The 21,997-nt window shown below is 32.6% G+C and overlaps 1 protein-coding gene across 1 annotated transcript in view; it reads left to right on the top strand.

The window, feature by feature from the left end:
- The window catches only part of Fcho2 (FCH and mu domain containing endocytic adaptor 2), a 126,413-nt gene that overhangs the window by 23,107 nt on the left and 81,309 nt on the right, over positions 1-21,997 (top strand). Inside the window, exons 4-6 of the mRNA XM_078043740.1 lie at positions 1,054-1,195; positions 1,285-1,437; positions 13,467-13,571. Coding sequence (XP_077899866.1) covers positions 1,054-1,195; positions 1,285-1,437; positions 13,467-13,571 — 400 coding nt within the window. The remainder of the gene's footprint in view (positions 1-1,053; positions 1,196-1,284; positions 1,438-13,466; positions 13,572-21,997) is intronic.

The raw sequence follows: 21,997 nt of genomic DNA, 5'->3' as shown, positions 1-21,997 counted from the left end.
TAGGTATGGGCTAACAGTGTGTATCACTATAAGAGGCCCTCCTGTAGTCCTGTGCAGTGTGTCTGGGAAGTCTGGTAAATTGCAGCCTTTTTCACTGGAAGAATAGAGACTGGTGGTTGATAACGGTTTTTTGTTTTGTTTTTCTTTCCTTTTGTCCTTATTCTTCCTTCTCCTTCCTTTGCTTCAACTTCATTCTTCCTTTTTTTCCATTTCTCTTCTCATCTTTTCCTCCCTAGTACTGGGAGTTGAACCCAGTGGTGCCTACCACTGAGCAAATCCTCAGCTCTTTTTATTTATTTTGAGACAGAGTCTCATTAAGTTGCCCATGCTGGCTTGAAACTTGTAATCCTCCTGTCTCTCTTTCCCCAGTACTTGGGTCTAAAGGCTACACAGGCAACCTTCTCACTTTTCTGACATACTCCTATTTCTAGATGCTGCATGCTGGTAAACTTCTCCTGAAATGTAATTTCTTCTTTATTAACTACAGTAGAGGGCCCAAAAGAAACTGGAATAACAAAAGATAGCTTTAATTAATGGACCTTGGTTGTATTATAGAAAATAGTATTTTATCACAGCAGCTCGGGAGGCTAAGGCAGGAAGACCATGAACTCAAAACCAGCTAAGCAACTTAGTAAGACCCTGAGCAACACAGTGAGAGCCTGTCTCAAAATAAAAAATAAAAAGGGCTGGAGATGTGGTTCAGTGGTTAAGTGTCCCTGAAATCCCCAGTAACTGCCCCTTGGAAAAAGAAAATTCTACCAAATCAATGCAGAAAATAAATAATGTGAACATAATGAAATAAGGAGGGTGGGCTATAAAGAACTGTGGCATGAAATTAATGAAATTAACCCATTTCTGTGTACCTGTGGCCCAAAAATATTTTAGATAATTATCCAAGGATTAAAAAATCAAGATTATATCAGTCATATCATCATTATTTATTTTAATACTATCTTTTTGCCAAATATAGCATTAGTGTTTCCATGGGCTGCATCTTAGAACCTTAGTCTTTTTCTTTTAGTAAATTATTCCCATGCTTCTCCTTTTTCTTAGAACATTTGCACCAGTGTGGGATGTATTCAAAACATCTACAGAAAAATTAGCAAATTGTCACTTGGATCTTGTTAGAAAATTACAAGAATTAATAAAGGAAGTTCAGAAATATGGAGAAGAACAAGCAAAATCTCATAAAAAGGTATCTTTTTTTCTTATTAAGGATTGATTGGTCAGATATTGAATGCTCTATAGCCGAGTCACTTTGATGAATCATTTCATACCAAACAGACTAAAGAAGAAGTTGCAGGAACTCTGGAAGCTGTCCAAACCATTCAGAGCATAACTCAGGCCCTCCAGAAATCCAAGGAAAATTACAATGCCAAGTGTGTAGAACAGGAGCGTCTAAAAAAAGAAGGAGCTACACAAAGAGAAATAGAAAAGGTAATTGTGATAAAAATAATACTTCTATGATTTCAGGGTACTGTGACATACAAGACTACATCTAATCTTTAGACATTCAAGAGTGATCTCATTTTAAAGATGAAAATACACTTTCAGAGTTTGTGATTTATAGAAGTAAGTTTGTAACATCTGTTGTCTTTGATAAATAGATTGACAAACATAAAAGAGGATGATTTTTTATTTCGGTGACAAATTTACAAGTTCTTTTTATTTTCTTTTATTTTTTATGTGTTTTTTTGGATGCTGGGAATTGAACCCAGGGCCTTGGCTCATGGTAGGCAAATGTTCTACCACTGAGCTATATACTCTCAACCCCTGCAGAAAATTTTTATACTAAGATAATTGATGAAATATTGCTTGGTATGAGATTTAACAAGGTAGAAAATTTTTATATATATATCATATTTTGGTTTATTTTAAAAAATTTAGATGCTTGAAGATTATCTTTAGGGGATGGGGATGTGGCTCAAGCGGTAGCCTGCTCGCCTGGCATGCATGCGGCCCGGGTTCGATCCTCAGCACCACATACAAAGAAAGATGTTGTGTCCGCAGAGAACTAGAAAAATAAATAAATAAATATCAAAAAACTCTCTCTCTCTTTCTCTCTCTCTCTCAAAAAAATAATAAAAAAAATATTTTTTTTAAAAAAGATTATCTTTAAATACATATTGTGGATGATTTATTGTTGACTTTGAGCACATTTATGTACATTATGATAAACCACAAACCTTTCCCTCATTCATGCTTTAAAAATATTTTTTTCCACTTTTAAAATGGTTTAACCATTTACTTATTTGATGTACTAATATGGAGTGATAATTTTGAAAACTGTGAAATATTTGAAATATCTAGTAAAAAAAGGAAAACTAAATTATACCCGTAGTACAGTTATGACTAAAAAAGTATATATGCATGGACAATAATTAGAAGAAAAATCAAAACAGTTGATAGAATTTGGAATAATATATTTTACTTAATGTTAGTATGATAGGGGCTGGGGATGTGACTCAAGCACGCTCATCTGGCATGCGTGTGGCCCGGGTTCGATCCCCAGCACCACATACAAACAAGGATGTTGTGTCCGACGAAAACTGAAAAATAAATATTAAAATTCTCTCTCTCTCTCTCTCTCTCTCTCTCTCTCTCTTAAAAAAATAATGTTAGTATGATAAATGAAAATTGGGAGGCGAGATATAAAACCATAGTAAGCTAATGATTTGAAAACCCTGTGTTCCAGATATAGTGATTTTGAATAAAATATGAAAAGAGAAAGGAAAATAAGAGAGTCTAAAATGAAGAGTATTATCTCTGTAGACCAGAAATCTAAAGTGGCATATAAAGATTGATTATATAAACGTTTGTTGAACTTGAAGTCCTAAGTTAGGCAGTGAAATATTATTTTGTGATAAAGGAGGCCAACGTTCCCTTCTTAGGATGAGGCACAAAGAACTTGAAGCTATAGGTAGAAGGAAAAAAGAAGAATGACTAGGGCTGAAGCCTTATGGGAGGTTTCGGGAAGAGATCCATAGATACATAATCCTATCTGAAATCAAGCCATCAAACCAATTCATGATTTGGTCATATCACCAAAATTTTCATATAGAAATAATTAAAAACTACCTTTGTAAGACTGATACTAAGTTGGATCTTTGGAGGATTGGCAAGAGATAACCTAAAAATTTCTAGAGTGGAGTGGGTAAGTATAAAGGATAGAGCACAGTTCAAGGAGGTGATACCATTTACATTGTATTCTACGTAGCTTTTCAGCAGTTCTGATGGAGTGCAATAGAGGGAAGAACAGAAACAAAATTCCCATTTGAAATGAGTGAGCAACAAAATCTAGAGAACATCTAAAAAATCTAATAGACAGCCAGTGAATTTAATAATTGGAATAAAAAGCTCACCGTGATGAAATTTAAATTTATAAAACATGAACAGAAATATTTATGTGAAAACAAGAAATTTGTCAAAGGTCGTGTAAAGAAATATAAATTTACATTAAAGAAGATTAAGAAAGTAAAAGATACATAATGAAACAATCTACTAGGTAGAAAAAATAGCTAATTAGAAAACTCAGAAATGACAAATATAGATTTGGGTATGACTGCACATATGATGTGATGCTACATTGTGTACAACTAGAGAAATGAAAAGTTGTGCTGCAATTGTGTACAATGAATCAAAATGCATTCTTCTGTAATATATACCTAATTAAAATAAATTAATTAATAAAAATAAATTTGGAAGATAGTACAGGTTGAATATCAATTATTAAAATGTTGGAACAAGAAATACTTTGAGTTTTTTCAGATTTTTTGGAACAAACATATACATATATATAAAATATATTTTATGATATTTATTTTATATGAAGTGTATATATATTTATATGATACTTTAGGGATGGGACATTAAATCTAAAGATAACTAACATTTATGTTTTATATATATACCTTTATTCATATAATGTGTAGGTAATTTATACACTATTTTTGATAATTTTTACATAAAACAAAGTCTCATTCTGTGGAATTTTGTCCCAAAAAGTTTGGATTTTGGGGTTAAGGACCATGTTCAACCTGACCTAATCTAGAGTGTAGCGTAGCAAAATAAAGTTACCAACATTCATTTACTATTGATTTTCAGAAGGAAAAAAATGGAGGGGAATGGTGGGCAAGTAGTCTTTTGAAGAATTAATAGCTAAGAATTTTTCAGGACTGAAGAAATTTAAGAGTTTGCAAATTGAAAATACTATTATAGAAATTAAGTAGGTTAAGTAAATCCAGGACTATTCACCAGATAAAAACATTTCTTTTGACACATATCTGAAATCAAATTGCATCTCACTTGGTAGTATCATCATATCGATAATTGATAATATATGGATAATCATTGTTGATAATGTGGCATTTATGACATAGTTTCATTGCCTGGGCAAACTTGGCTGCATAATTGTATAGCTGTAGCAGTTTGAAAGTACATTTAACATATCATTTAAGGACCATTTGAGGAAGGAATAGTTCTGATTGTTATTGAAAACCTTTTGTTAAAAACAAGTGCTTGGGAGAAAATCTGGATATAATATTTGAACACTTAAAAGTAAATGGTGTGTCAATAATGCTCTTGATGACATTGAGGATAATATTATGTTTGAAAAAATAGACCTCATTGGTCTCTAAATTAGAAAGCAATTGAAAAGGGTCAGAATCTGAATGTGAGTATGATTTAGGAGTACTATCTATTCATTTTGTTTTTCCTTTTTATTTTTTAAATTGCACAAGCGTGACATCACTGGTAATTTAGAATAAACATTCTCCTCTAATCTAAAAGAGCTCTTTCAACAAATGTGAAGTAAAAGTTCTAAATCTTAAGAAAGCATTAGATCCTTAGTTGATAGCATCTTTTTATTATAGTGGTATACGAGATAATGATGTGTCTTACAATTAATTACACCAGATTTAGTAGTAGTCAAGTATGTTATTAAATTTAACTACTAAAAGAATAAGCAATGTAATTTAAGTCTTTTACATTAGTAGAAGAAGAGGGTATTTAAAATATATATTAATTTAAAAGGAAACAAATAAAGAAGGAAAGAAAAAAATAGTAGACTCAGTAAGTTGAAAGAAAAAAATCCAAACATATCAGTAATCACAATATATATAAATGGATTAGACTTCTAATAATAGATTATTAAATTGAAATATTTGGTAATATGAGAGTGTTTAATAATATGGGACATCACATGGTAGTTCATATAAATGAACTAAATGGGGTAGAATGATAGATTAAGAATTTAAAATATTATAGCAAAAAAAGTTGGAGGAAAAGGAATAAATGAAATCTTGATTCTAGGTGATTGGTTCTTGGGGTCTCTTATACTACAGGAATTGGCTAGAATGACATGTATTAATTAACCTAAATAAATCTAAAAAGCATAATATTGAATAAGAAAAGCAAAGTTTCAGCAGAATATATAGAATTTGATATCTTTTACATAACCTTTAATTCTCTGTAAAACATACTATATATAAAAGTAAATACTTATACAATCAGTGATATGATAAACTGTGGTATAAAGGTGTATTAAGAGTTACAATGCAAAAATAAATAAATCAGAGATATGATAAAAATATAAATGTATGTTTAGCTTTCTCAAAAAAAAGAAAAATATAAGAAAGAATGAGGATATATTAAATTACGTTTATTTAATAAAGTTATCCTGAAAACTACAATTAAAAAAAAAAGTAAATACTTATTAGGGACCTTCATGGAGATAGTAAACACCAGTACATGATGGAAATTACATTGAGGAGGGAAAGAGGGGAATGGATCTATGAAGAACATAGGGCCTTTGTTGTCTGTGTGATGTTTAATTTTTTTCAAAAAAAAAAATGAGAGGAGCAAATATAACATGAAGCAGGGTACAATTCAAAGTAAAATAATTACTTTAAAAATGTAAGCAATAGGAGCAGTTTACTTATAGAACATATGTAACTATTGGTATGGGAAACCATACCAGTTCATTAATGAAGATGTCTATAGTTTAAATTAGTTGAAATTTTCCAGAGGGTGAAAATACTACTGGGTTAAATACTCCCATGTATTCTCTTTTGTGAAACTCAGTGGTCTTAACATATCACCTACTCTTAAGTGATCATTTGAAAAGTATATGGCAAAGAGATTATACTTAAATTGATTCTAAGTCTTTTGATATAAAGAAGGAAAAGTTTAAGGTAATGACTTGGATGAAATAAAAGGATTTCTTTTCTTTTTATATATTGAGCAGGACCATAGCATATGGTTGTATCCAAGTTTGTGAGTTGATGGCTAAAATCCAGCCAGTATTTCACTTGCCTTTAGTGATAGACAGCTCAATGGAATGAGTACTTTTTTTGTAATTCACCTGCTCAGAGGTGGCATCTTTACTTATATGCTGGATATATTAGTCATTCTGATTTATTATGTGATTTATTATGGGTGTAAATAAATAATTTATTTTTGGTCTATAGTAAACTATTAACATGATGTATTTTTAAAGGCAGATCTTTGAACTATTTTTCCTTTCATAAATATTTTGGTGTTACCACATAGTTTGCTTTTATCCTCATTTATACACCCTTATTTTTATAAAAAACCATTTAGTAGGCATGCATATTTGTGGACTGTGATCAAGAACAGATATGCATATTTTGGTTTCACAGAATTTTACCATAAAATTAATAGGCAGTTAAACAGAGATATTTTTGGTAGTATATCAGTAAATTTGTAATGTTAAGGAAATGAGTAAGATGTAGGACTTTATTGCCCATAGGTAATTTATTAGAGCAAATCTGTTATTTATAAGAAGAAACATAGCTATTGCTTGTATTTTCTTTTTCTTTTTTTTTTGTACCTGGGATTGAACTCAGGGGTACTCTACTACCAAGCCACATCCCCAGCTCTATTTTTGTATTTTATTTAGAGACAGGTCTCACTGAGTTGTTTAGTGCCTCGCCATTGCTGAGGCTGGCTTTGAACTCCCAATTCTCCTGTCTCAGCCTCCCAACCCACTGGGATTATAGACGTGTGCCATTGTGCCTGGCTAGCTATTGCTTTTAAACATGGTTTCCTCATTTGAGAACAAATGTTTCAGGGCTCATGGTGTGACTCAGTGGTAGAGCACTTGCCTAGCATGTATAACAATCTGGGTTCAATCCTCAGCACCACACAACAAAACAAAACAAAAAACCCAACCCCTATGCTCCAACTTCCCTTTTAATAATGACTACAAAAGTGGTTACGATTCTTGTTACCAAGGCATGCAGTTTCTGTAGTTCTACTGTAAAAACTTATTGCATTATTAAGGATATATACTATTTTAGAAGTCATTTTGATTTAATAATTCAGTATTATTATTCTGTAACTGTTTTCTATGAAAGATGTTTTTTGCTTTAAAAATAATAGTTACAATTATATTCTAAAATTGTATCTATATCCTTTTACATGATAGTCTTCTATAAATTTAGTTTTGTCATCCTTAAAATTTCCCATAAGTCAACAAAGTATTTTGTATTAAATATTATTCTTTTATTAGTAAGATCCTTTTTTGTTCATTTTCCAAGATACTTCTTTAAAGTTGGTGTGTAATTTTAAGATTTTGACATACTGGGTTTACCTTTGAAGAACTAGAGGTAATATAAAAAATGTTAAATCTTTAAAAAGTGCCTTCTTTCTTTCTTCATGCTTCCAAATAAGAGAAGTGAAATTTTAGTTTTCTGATATTAGAGGGTATGATTCAAAAATCTTATTTGTTTACGGTTTTGAGTTAGATCCAGCTCTTTTATCTTTGAGATAAAGATGATTATGCTCAGAATTAGTAAATGTTTGTATGCTGAGTTGAATGACTAAACCAAGATTATGGTACAAGGGAATTAATGTTGAAGAAAAAATGAAAATTTGGTGGTGTAAAAGTTTTAAATTAGTATTTTTATGGATTTTGACTCAAAAGACTTGAGTAGTAAACTCTTTAGAATTTTAGAGACTTTGAGTATGGGAAAGAAAATAATGCTTTGGAGTCTTTATTTCTTAAATTTCTATGTAATGTGATAAGTAATATGAAATAATTATATTGTAGAAATACAGGTCTTCTAAAAGGAGTAATATTCCTCTAGGCAGTCATTTTTATTTCGTTAGATCATACATTCTTGTCATTGAGAAATCATCATTTGTATTGAATGTAACACAGCAAATATATTTATATGGAAATTGATCATTATAGAAAAACGTAAATTTTTCTGTTCATTCATATAATAAAACTTAGAGTTTATTTTAACTGTAAGGTTTAGAATACATTGCCTTTTAAAATAATTTATTTAGCTATTTTTTTGATTTACTATTGAATTATGAAGTGATAAGTTGAATTTAATAGTACATAATTGTTTTGGTTCCTAGCTTTTTACCATGCTAGATGCCATGAGTGTTATTAAAGACTGAATCTCATGGTGTGATCTTCCTGCTTCAAGAAGTGTCCTATATCGGGGTGGGGTTGTGGCTCAGAGGTAGAGTGCTTGCCTAGCATACATGAGACACTGGGTTTAATCCTTAGCACCACATAAAGTAAAATACATTGGGTCTACCTATAACTAAAAAATAAATATTTGAAAAAAAGAAGTATTCATATCTTGGAGAACCAAGATATATTATTAAATAGTGCAGAATAAGAGGTTAGAGAGGGGTAGTATCTGATTTTGTTTAGAACCTGTAAAAAGAAAATCTCTAAAAAGGAAAGATGATAAGAAAGATTCATTGAAATAAGTTACATTGAAAAGTTTCAACAGGGGTCCTTATAGTTAATTTTTAATATTTTCCATTTTTATGAATTTTTGAATGATCACATCTTTATCAAGAGGTAACATAAATTATTAAACAGTAATTTAATAGCAAGAAAAAGAGTAGATTTCAGGATGAAGAACAAGCAAAGAAGAGGCTACCAGTGAGGCTGTATCATTTTGCTAGGCTGGGTCATAGAAAATAATTTTGTGAACTGTGGATTGTTGATTGCTCATGTACATACTGAAAATTAGGTAGCTGGAAGAAGATATTAAAGTCTCTTTGCATAAGAAGAATCCAAAAGGAAACCTATATAACCATTACATTAGAATTGTTTCTAAAATAATTCTAGCAAACATGGTTATCTGGGTTTCCTGGGAGGGTACGTAATAAACTCTAACTAGCCATGTTATCTAATTGTTGTATTTGAACAGGGATAGGATATTAGAGAAAACATAATAACAGTGGTATAAAATAATGTCAAATGACCAGACAATGGTAAAATTATATCTATATATGTGTATATATATATAAATTATATATAGAAGCAAAGTAGAAAATTGTTATAGGTTTTAGTCACTTTCTCTAGGGACAGACAACTCAGTATGAGTCATGTATATCTTTACATAGTAGCAAAACTAAATATTGTATGTTCTTGATGATGTTCTTTGTTAGAAACTATGAAAAATAGCTGATACCACTTATTTTTTAAATTTGACTATATGTCAAGCCCTATCATAAGGATTTTATTTACTTACATTTCATCACTACCGTATATTTTACAAATAAATTATATTGTTTCTATTTTAAGAATGAGAGAACTATGTAAAGCTCAAGAGACAAGATCAGAAGGGTAGTAAATGGTAGAGCCAAAATTTTGAGTTAAGTTCTTCTGGTTCCCAAAGCAGTTTTATTTACACTGCATGGTAAAATGACATCTTATATTCTCTAAGAAGGTAGGAAAACGTATAACATATATACTTACTATAATATATGAAGTTAGAACAAAGTTGCTGTTTTAAAAAAATGTTTAAATATCTTTTTTAGTTGTAGGTAGACACAATACCTTTATTTTATTTATTTTTAAAAATACTTTTTGGTTGCCAATGGACTTTCGTTTTATTTATTCATATGCGGTGCTGAGAATCGAACCCAGTGCCTCACACATGCTAGGCAGGTGCTCTACCACTTAGCCACAACTCCAGCCCTATTTATTTATTTTTATGTGGTGCTGAGGATCAAACTCAATGCCTCACATGTGCTAGGCAAGTTTTCTACCACTGAGCTACAACCCTATCTCTAGCCAAACCACAGTGTAAGCCCCATTGTATTTCTAACTGTTGTTCTTAGACTCCTGATCACAGTTGGAGATAATTATATTAGTGGTCCTGATTGGCTCTACACAGATTTCATAGTTTCCAGCTTTTCCCTTTACCATTACTTTCAATCATCTAGTTGTACTGCTTGTTATGTCCTCTATACCATGGTTTGAAATTTATTTAAATTTTCATTAAGCTCTGAGGCCTTACCCTACTGTTTCTCATTCATAACAGGGTGTTACCTCAATAAGAAAATGGAGTTTTTTATATCTTGGATTTCTATAACTAATCTGTCTTTGATCTTTTTTTGAACTCTTATTTATTTCAGTCACCCACTCCAATCTTCCTATGTTCAAATTGATCAGTCATTTGAGAATACTTAGTATAAGTTTCTTTTTTTTTATTGGTTGTTCAAAACATTACAAAGCTCATGACATATCATCTTTCATACATTTGACTCAAGTGGGTTATGAACTCCCATTTTTACCCCAAATACAAATTGCAGAATCACATTGGTTACACATTCACACTTTTACATAATGGCATATTAGTGACTGATGTATTCTGCTACCTTTCCTATCCCCTACTATCCCCCCTCCCCTCCCCTCCCATCTTCCCTCTCTACCTTATCTGCTTTTGTTCAATTCTCTTCCTTGTTTCCCCCTACCTTTCCCCTCACAACCTCTTATATGTAATTTTGTGTAATGTAACATTGAGGATCTCCTACCATTTCCATAAGATTTCTCTTCTCTCTCCCTTTTTCTCCCCCCACTCGTCTCTGTTTAATGTTAATCTTTTCCTCATGCTCTTCCTCCCTGTTCTGTTCTTAGTTGCTCTCTTTATATCAAAGAAGACATTTGGCATTTGTTTTTTAAGGATTGGCTAGCTTCGCTTAGCATGATCTGCTGTAATGCCATTCATTTCCCTGCAAATTCCATGATTTTGTCATTTTTTAGTGCTGCATAATACTCCATTGTGTATAAATGCCACATTTTTTTAATCCATTCATCTATTGAAGGGCATCTAGGTTGGTTCCACAGTCAAGCTATTGTGAATTGTGCTGCTATGATCATTGATGTGGCAGTATCCCTATAGTATGCTCTTTTAAGATCCTCAGGGAATAGTCCGAGAAGGGCCATAGCTGGGTCAAATGGTGGTTCCATTCCTAGCTTTCCCAGGAATCTCCATACTGCTTTCCAAATTGGCCTCACCAATTTGCAGTCCCAGCAGCAATGTACAAGTGTACCCTTTTCCCCACATCCTTGCCAGCACTTATTGTTGTTTGACTTCATAATGGCTGCCAATCTTACTGGAGTAAGATGGTATCTTAGGGTGGTTTTGATTTGCATTTCTCTGCTAGAGATGGTGAGCATTTTTTCATGTACTTGTTGATTGATTGTATGTCCTCCTCTGAGAAGTGTCTGCTCAGGTCCTTGGCCCATTTGTTGATTGGGTTATTTGTTATCTTATTGTTTAATTTTTTGAGTTCTTTGTATACTCTGGATATTAGGGCTCTATCTGAAGTGTGAGGGGTAAAAATTTGTTCCCAGAATGTAGGCTCTCTATTTACCTCTCTTATTGTTTCTCTTGCTGAGAAAAAACTTTTTAGTTTAAGTAAGTCTCATTTGTTTATTCTTGTTATTAACTCTTGGGCTATGGGCGTCCTATTAAGGAATTTGGAGCCCAACCCCTAGTAAAGTTTCTTGATAGCTATGTGTACACCCTACTCAACACGATGCCAGAAATTCCCCCGAATGTCTGTCTTCCTCAGGATTTATCTTGATATCTGTGACTTGTTTACTTTCTACCAATTTATAATTGTTTATATGTTGGCTATCTTTCTTTTATGGAGTCCTTGAGAAAAAAAAATGTTATGTTGGTATTCCTCACTTTCAAATATTAATATATTTTTAATATTTTTTTTACTGGTACATACTGTTCACATCTATATTTTAAGTTTGGAAATGCATATTTGCAGATATGCATTCTGGTTCCCAAAGTGCTGGGTTCAATCCTCAATATAAAAGTATTCATAATCTCTGAAAATTATGAAAACATCCCTGCTACCAATACATTTCTAAATACAAAACTGACTACCATATTTGTTATTTTAAATTTTTAATTGAATAAATAACTGAACTGGTAATATTGTAGCAACATTTTTTAAAGATAGAAATCTTGAAAAATTAGGCAAAGATTAAAAACAAATTCATAGATTTGCTGCAACATAATGGAAAAAAAACCCCCAAGAACCCCAGACTTCTTAGCTTTTGATGTAGGTTTATAGACTTTAATCAGACATTAAATGGAATATGTATATATTGTAGAGGAGGAAGGAAGACTCACTGGTTTAGAAGTGTCAAGAATATTCTCATGGTATTATAACATTTTTTGTACATTGTCAGAAAATTTCTTTCTTACAGTGTGTTAATATAGTTTTAGTAACACTGTACTATTATAATGTGGTTATACAATCTCACTCTGGTTTATGAGAGTATTTTAATTTTTTAAAGTATATTTCATCAGATAGAAAGGAGAGTCAATGTTTAATTCCTGAGTTAATTTATGATCACAACAAAAACAAATGATTAAGGCAGGCTTGACCACCAGGTATTAAAGTTATTTGTCATATTGAAATCTTAAAATGCATTTAACCCAGCTATCCCTTTCCTCAGTCTATGCCCAACGGACTTAAAAACAGCATACTACAGGGACATAGCCACATCAATGTTTATAGTAACACAATTCACAATATCTAAACTATGAAACCAACCTAGATGCCCTTCATTAGAGGAATGGATTAAAAAATGTGGCATATACACAATGGAATATTACTCAGCAATAAAATAGAATAAAATCATGGCATTTGCAGGTAAATGGATGGAGTAGGAAAAGATGATGCAAAGTAAAGTTAGCCAATCTCAAAAAGACAAATGCCGAATATTTTCTCTGTTATAAGGTGACTGACTCATAGTGGGGGTGGGGGAGAGCATGGGAGGAATAGAGGAACTCCAGATAGGGCAGAGGGTGGTAGGGTAAGGGAGGGGGCAGGGGGTTAGCAATGATGTTGGAATGTGATAGACATCATTATCCAAAGTACATGTATGAAGACATGAATTGGTGTCAACATACTTTATATACAACAGAGATATGAAAAATTGTGCTCTTATGTGTAATAAGAATTGTAATGCATTTTACTGTCAAGTATTTAAATAAATAAATAAATAAATAAATAAATTTATTTAAATAAATAAAATCAATTAAAAAATAAAAATAAAAATATCAATGTAAAAAGTGCATTTTAATTTGTTATTTCAAATGAACTTATATTAGGGGAAAAAAGGTCAACATAAAATTAAAAACATTTTTGTTTTGTTACAGGCAGCTGTTAAATCTAAGAAAGCTACAGATACGTATAAACTCTATGTGGAAAAATATGCATTAGCAAAAGCTGATTTTGAACAGAAAATGACAGAAACAGCCCAGGTTGGTATTTTTAAGGCTTTAAGTTAAAAACAGGATACTTTGTAGGGCTGGGGTTGTGGCTCAGTGGTAGAGTGCTCACCTAGCACATGGGAAGTGCTGGGTTCAATCCTCAGCACCACATAAAAATGAAGAAATAAAATAAAGGTATATATATATAAACCCAACAAGATAATTGTATTTGTGTGTACTAATTAGTAGAATTTTTCTGCTATATAATTTCTTGGTATTAGAAATTTTAAATTTTCAGTGTTTTGGTAATGCTGTTTAAAATATTTGCATCATGTTTGGAAGGTGAGATAGAGGACCAAGATACAGTACTAAAAATGTCATAAAAATTATTCAGATGGTTCAGAAGAGGCTGTTTAAAGATAATTAGGGAAAATGAAGGCATTGGTACATGATGTAGACAATGACTTGTGTGTGGATTTTAAGATTTACTTAAGAAACATGGAAAGACTCAGTATTGAGGATAATGCAGTCAGTGAAATAATGAAAAAACCCCTCTTCTATAGCACTTACATTTTAGTGGGGGAAAAGACAATAAAATGTCTCTTCCATAATCTTGAGATAAATTATACAGTTTGGTGTTCTTAGAGCCATAATTAAAGGCTTAGTTTAAGGTAGATGCCCTTTATGAGTCCTTCCTAATATTTCCACTTCCATCCTTCTTATCCTTTTGTTTTATTTTCCTCATTAGCACCTATCACCATCCAAGATACAATGAATTTCACTTCTATCAGTCAGGTCAGATTAGGTATGCTAAGATGACAGAGAAACCCACAAATCTCAGTAGTTTGCAATATCAGGTTTTCTCGAATGCATTCCACACGGGTGATGGAAATGTGGTTCCCCTCCGTAGAATGGGCTGGCTGCAAAATAAAAGCTAAGAAAAATAGAATGATGAAAAAAAAAAATAGGACACAGAAAATATTATCAGAAAGCAGGGGTTTAGTACACAGCTTGAGCTTGTGTACTAAAAAGATGAAATGCAACCTGTGTTTGCTTTCTTTATATCGGGGAACATTAAAGGCCTTCCATAGAATGTTCTTCACCAAAAAAAAAAAAAAAAAGGTTATAGGTAGGCTGTCCAGTTCCCAACAGGTTACGCCCATCTCTGGAGCTACTATGAGGGATCTTCCTAGTAGAGTGCAGATAAAGGTCAGGTTCCTTGGGAAATCTATGTTGTGGGAGAGCCACACATAGTTCCCAAGGTTAAACCTAAAATCTCCCTGGCTGCCATACTGAGAGAAAACCCCCAAGTAATTCATTGGTGGCTTCCAGCAGGGTTTATTTTTTTTTTTTATCATGCAGCATGTTTATCATAGTGGACTACAGCTCTGATACTGAGGCTAGAGGTTAGAACCTCTGAAAAGCAATGACTAATAAAAAGCTATTTTCATTAAAATGGTTTAGTCATAACTGAGAGACTGTAAACATAGAGAAGATCATTGGCTTCTTATTTATTTATTTTTCTTTTGGCAGTATTGGGAACTGAACCCTGCAATGCTCTACCACTGAGCTAATGTCCCAAGCCCTTATTATTTTTATTCTAAAACAGGATCTTAAGTTACTGAGGCTGGCCTCAATCTCACAGTCCTGCATCATCCCTCCATGTCTCTGGGATTATAGGCATGCACCACCTTGTCAGGCTATTTATTTTATATTGTCTGTTGTTCCTCACTAAAATGTAAGTTCTCTAAGAACAGGAATTGACTTATTTTTTATATTGTTATATCCTCAGTATTTAAAATAGATCCCAGCTCATGGTGGGTATATAGTAAGTATGAAAGTATTTTGTAAGTCTGTTATTTTGGACTCTTAATTTTTTGTCCTCTCACTAGAAGAAATGCATGACTCACATCTTAGAAACCAATAGACTTGCATGTAGGCATCCCTCTTTATCATTTTGTAGGTATTGTCCTAAATGCTGGATGTATGCAGTATACATGTAAATAACTCTGCTTAGATAAAGTTTCTAGTATAGAATATGGAGGCAAACATTAAATACATGCTTAAGTTGATAAATAATTGTAAATGTTAAAAGTGAAAAGAATAGGTTTCCATAAGATAGAATAATAGGAATGACCTAATTTGGGTTAGGAAGTCACTTTGGAGAAGTGACATTTAAAATTGAGACTTGAAGAAAGGTAAGAGACTAATAGTACAAGAGTGTTTCAAGATTCGGATATGAAGACTTAGAGGTGTAAAAGAAATAATGCATTCAGGAAAGTAAAAAATACATACTAAAATTGAGGAGATGGTGGAGAGAAATGCAGTTGAAGAGTGAAGTCCAGGACTGGGTTTTAGTAAGGATTTACATTTTCTTCTAAGAGTATCTGGAAATCTACTAAGGGTTTTAGGAGAGGATATGACATTATCTGATCTGTATTTTTAAAGATAATTCTGTCAGTTTTGTGTAGGATTATAGTATCACCAAAGGACATTGTCCAGTATAGAAGGCAGTATATATAATATGTGAGAAGGATGATATCTAGAGTGGTGGTCTTGGAGAAGGAGAAAAGTGAATACCTTGAAAGTGGCAAAATAGGTAGAGAAATTTTGAGAAAAATAAGATTACTTTCAAATTTTGGCTTGCAATTCTCTGTGGATAGAGAGGATTGGGAAAGACTAGATGAAGAACTCTTAGTTTGATGGGCAAAGAGATCAGATATTTAGTTTTGAACAGGTTAATTTTGAGATACCTTTGAGATAACCCAGATGGAGACATCAAGTAGTCAGTTTTGGAAGGGCTAAGGAATCTGAATTGGATTTAATATCCACAGTCTTTTATACACAATTGTGAATCCCCAAAGCTCTGAGAAGAAAAAAGTTGTTTTTTCTTTTGGTAACTTATTTGGTAGCAAAATGTGACCTGAACCAACGCAAAGATGTTCATAGTCTTATTTGTCTTATTTAGACCAAATATACATATATTTTCCTTTAGAAATATTAATGTGTTTGACAAAAAATTGCTGCTTTAACTCCTGATGATGGTAGTCTAAAACATGAGGTATTTTTATAATGCATGCATTTTTATTTTTTAAAAATCCAAAAAATTAGAATGCTAAACCTCATCTGGTACTGAAGATGAGGTTATAAGCCTCTGTAAAGCAGTATTGTCAGTATACAAAGCCAGTTCAATAAAGTTCATTTATTTGTACTTAACACTTGACTATCCTTATTTCCTGTTGATGAATTGCTCTGAGTTTAGTAGTCACTAATTTTGAGAAATTATGGTAGTTAGCAGTATTCCTTACCCTCCAAATAACAAAATTTTAAAATTGCATTTGAATTGTGCTTTGAATTTCTGTATAGATTCATGCCTCAAATGTTTCTAAATAATTAAGAAAGTACTTTATTTAGTATAGTGTAATATTTCAAAAAGGGAATGAAAATAAAAGAGGGAGAGGAATCCATGTCAACACACATGCAAATCCAAGACCTCTGAAAACATGAAGAAATGAGCAAATAAATCTCTTGCCAAAATTTATAGTACCCCAACAAAGGAATCAACAAGATATGAAAGTGGATGAAATTCCAGATAAAGACTATAATAAACTAATTATTAAAATGTTCAATGAGCTAAAAGAAGATCTAAAGAATAAATCAAGGGAAGAAATAATAGGAGGTGAAAGACTATTTCAATAAGGAAATTGAGTTGATTTCCAGGATTTTTGGAAGGGAAAGTCACAATGAATAAAATTAAAAATTATCTTGAAAGTATCACCAGCAGATTAGATTACATAGAAAATAGAACTTCAGACCTTGAAGACAGAACTACTTCTTGAAGACTGACCTTAAAGACAGGGAATATGAACTTGAATAGTTAGTATGCAGTTAAAAAAAAGACCACAATTGGAATATACAAAAATTCTGGGAAAACATCAATAGAGCAAACTTGAGAATTATTGGGATAGAAGAAAATGTAGAGTACAGGATAAAGGTATTAAGAATCTTTTCAGTTAAATAATAGCAGAAATATTTTTCCTGACAATAGAAATGAGATGGACATCCACATATAGGAGTCATATAGCACACTAAATAAAGATCAAAAAAGATTCTTCCCAAGACACATCATATTCAAAATGCATAGTATAGAAAGTTAGGAAAGAATATTAAAAGCTGCAAGATAAAAAGGTCACATTTAGAGGTAGGTCAATAAGGCTCACTTCTGACTTCTCAGATCAGACTCTAAAATCCAAGAGGGCTTGGAATGAGAAGTTTCAAGCTTTAAAAGAAAATAGTTGAGAGCCAAGAGAGCTGTATGTAGCAAAGTTGTCTTTTAGAATCAAAGAAGGAATAAAAACTTCCATGATCAGGATAAGCTAAAAGAATTTATGACCACTAAATGACAACTACAAAATACTTATAGATATACTACACACAGAACTCAAAAAACAAATTCCAAACAAATTCTAGAACCTATCTAGAAGAATAACTAAGCAAATGGAAATAAGACCAAATTATACCTAGCAAAGAAGCCAAAATGGCAACAAATAACAAATATCTACCCATAAAAACACTGTATATAAATGATCTCAGCTTCCCAAGTAAAAGACAGATTGGCAGAATGGATTAAAACAAGATCCAAGTAGATGCTGTTTGCAAGAGACTCATCTCATAGGCAAAGACATCCACAGACTGAAAATGAAAGAATGGAAAAAATATTCTATGTAAGTGAAGTCCAAAAACAAGGAGGAGAAGCTATTCTCAATCCAACAAAAGCAGACTTCAAGCAAAAATTAATCAGAAAACACAAAGTCACTACATCCTGGAAAGCAAACACTCCAACTGGAATATATGATGACAGTAAATATTTGTGCCTCAAATGGCAGTTCACCTAATTTCATTAAAAATACTTCTTAACAATAAATCCCATATAGACCCAAGTACAAAAATATGGGATGGTTTCAACAAAGCCCTTGCACCAACTGGACATTCAACATAAAAATCAATAAAAATATTTCCAGTCTAAATAATACTATAAATCAACTGGACCTAACAAACAAACATCTACAAAATGACCCTCAGAATAGCTGACTTTTTCCTCAGCAGCTCATGGAACCTTTTCCATAATATACCGTATAACTAAGTCACAACATAAGTCTTAGCAAATACAAAAACTGGTATAATCCTATGACTTTATAGAATCATAGTGGAATGAAAGTAACAGGAATAAAAATTATAGAAACCACATAAACACATGAAGATTGAACAGTACTCTTTTAAATGAGTGGATCATAAATTAAAGAAGAATGCAATAAATAGATTCAAATGAGAACAGAGATACAAAAAATAAAGTTCTCTAGGACAGTATAAGGCAGTTTTAGGAGGAAAGTTTATTGCATTAAGTGCCTACATTTAAAAAAACAAAGATCCCAAATATACTATACACCTCAGGGTCCTAGAAAAGGAAAAACAAACTAATTCCAAAATGAGTAGAAGACAGGAAATAATTAAGAAGGACATAATTAAGATTAAAAGAATGAATGAAATTGAGAACAAAAAATATTACAAAGGTTGTGTGCAACAAAGTTAGTTCTTTGAGAAGATAGCAAAGTTGATAAACTCTTAGTAAACTAACTAGAAGATAGAGGGACAAGGCCCAAATCAACAAAATTAGAGATGAAAAAAAGATATCACCAAAGACACTCTGAAATCTAGAGAATCTTTAGAAACTATTTTGAAAACTTACACTCCAGTAAAATGGAAAATCTGGAAGACATGGACAAATTTCTAGACACATAAGAAAGACCTGCCCATATAGAACAGGGAGATATAGAAAACCTAAGCAAGCAATGAAATTGAAGGAGCAGTTGAAAGCTTTCCAACAAAGAAAAGCCCAGGACCAGATGGATTCTCAGCCAAGCTCTATGAGACCTTTAAAAAAATCTAACATCATTCTTTGTCAGATTATTTCATGAAATAGGAGGGAACACTTCCAAATACATCCTATGGAGCCAGAGTAACCATCATACCAAAACCACACAAATATGCATTAAGGAAAGTGCAGACCAGTATTCTTGATTAACATTAATGCAAACAATCCTAAATAAAATATTAGCAAACCACATTCAAAAACACATCAAGAAGATGACATACCGTAATCAAGTATGTTTCATTCCATGATGCAAGGTTGGTTCAACATCTGCAAATCAATAAATGTAATTTACCACTTAAGCAGAATTAAGGCCAAGAATCACATGATCATCTCGAGTCAGAAAAGATTTTTGATAAACTCAGGACCCATTCTTGTTAAAAACAGTGGAAAAGCTAGGGATGGAAAGAACTTACCTCAACATCATAAAGGCTATATATGACAAACCTGAAGCCAATATTGTAGGTATACTGAAAACATTTCCTCTACAACCAGGAGCAAACCAGGATGCCTACTCTCACCACTCTTATTCAGATAGTTTTTCTAACTCTAGTACGGCAATCAGGCAAGAGAAGGAAATTAAAATGATACAGATAGCAAAGGAAGAAGTCATATTATCTTTGTTTGCAGATGACATGATTCTACATCTAGAAGACTCAAAAAACTCCACCAGAATACTTATAGAGATGATAAATTTATCAAAGTTGTAGAATATAAGGTAAATATTCATAAATCAATAGCTTTCCTATACTCCAGTAGTGAATATACTGAGAAGGAAATCAGGAAAACTATCCCATTCACAATAACCTACCCCCACCAAAATAAATACTTGGTTAGATTTATTTTTAGGAATAAATCTAACCAAGTGGTGAAAGACCTCTAAAATGAAAACTATAGAATGCTGAAGAAAGAAACTGAAGAAGACCTTAGAAGATGGAAAGATTTCACGTGTTCTTGGATAGGCAGAATTAATATTGTCAAAATGACCATATTATCAAAAGGGTTACGGAGATTCAGTGCAATCCCCATCAGAGTACCAATTATATTCTCACAGAACTAGAGAAAACAGTCCAAACATTCATGTGGAAGAATAAAAGACCCAGAATAGCCAAAGCAGTCCTGAGCTAAAATAATGATGCTGGAGTCATCATCACACCACCTGGTTTCAGATTACAAAAAGAGTATTGGTATTGGTATTGGCACACCCACATACACACACACAAAAGACATGAAGACCAATGAAATAGAACAGAGATAAACCCACGTAGCTGCAGTCATCTGAGACTTGGCAAAGGTGCCAAAATCTATCTTGGAAAAAAATATAGTCTTAACAAACGGTTTTGAGAAAACTGGATATCCATGTGTAGAATGAAGCTAGGTCCTTCTCACCCTGCATATAAGTCCAATCAAGTGGATCAAAGACCTTGGAATTAGACCAGAAACTTTGCAACTGATAGAAGAAAACAGGATCAACACTCCAACATATTGGCGCAGGCAGCAACTTCCTTAACAAGATCCCCGAAGCTCAAGAAATAAAACCAAGAATCAACAAGTGGGATGCCATCAGATTAAAAAATCTTCTGAACAGCAAAGGAAATGATTAAGAGCATGACAAGAGAGCCTACAGAATAGGAGAAAATATTTGCCAGCTACTCCTCTGATGGGGAAAATTAATACCCAGAATACATAAACAACTCAAGAAAACAGCAAAACAAAACAAAAAACTAATTAATAAATGGGCAAAAGAACCAAACAGATGTTTCTCAAAGGAAGAAATATAAATGGTCAACAAATATGTGAAAAAATGTTCAATATCCATGGCAAACAGGAAAATGCAAACCAAAACTACACTTTGAGATTCCATCTCAATCTAGTTAGAGTGGCATTCTCAAGAACACAAACAATAATAAATGCTGGTGAAGATGGGGTGAGGGGGGAGGGATACCCATGAATTGTTGCTGGGACTGTAAATTAATATGACCACTTTGGAAAGCAGTATAGAGATTCTTGAAGAGATTGAGAATAGAACTACTACATGACCCAGCTATCCCACCACTTGGTATTTATCCACAAGAAGTGAAATCAGCATACTGTAGTGATACAGGTACATCAGTGTTTGCTGCAGTGTAATTCACAATAGCCAAGCTGTGGAACAAGCCCAGGTACCCATCAATAGACAAGTGGATTAAGAAAATGTGGTTTGTGTGCACAATGGAGTTTTACTTGGCCATAAAGAAGAATGAAATTATGGCATTTCCTGATAAATGAAACTGGAGAATATCATGCTAAGTGAAGTAAACCAGACCCAGAAAGTCCAGGATGAAATGTTTTCTCATATGCAGAAGTTAGAGCTAAGCAAGCAGGTGGTGGTGGAAGTAGGGGGCCACATGGATCTCACGAAAACAGCGGTATGATCAGTGGAGTAAAGGAGACTGAAGAGGAGGGAAGAGGGATAGAAAAAATGAAGGAATGTGGTATTAATTTGATACAGTGAATTTGGCCTTTGGATGTATCTACAAAGTCCCAATTAAAATAGAAATAAATAGAA

The sequence above is a fragment of the Ictidomys tridecemlineatus genome, chromosome 1, assembly GCF_052094955.1.
Source record: "Ictidomys tridecemlineatus isolate mIctTri1 chromosome 1, mIctTri1.hap1, whole genome shotgun sequence".
NCBI classification, from domain to species: Eukaryota; Metazoa; Chordata; class Mammalia; order Rodentia; family Sciuridae; genus Ictidomys; species Ictidomys tridecemlineatus.
Note: the sequence above shows the minus strand (reverse complement) of the source record. Positions and strands in the feature narration are given on the sequence as shown.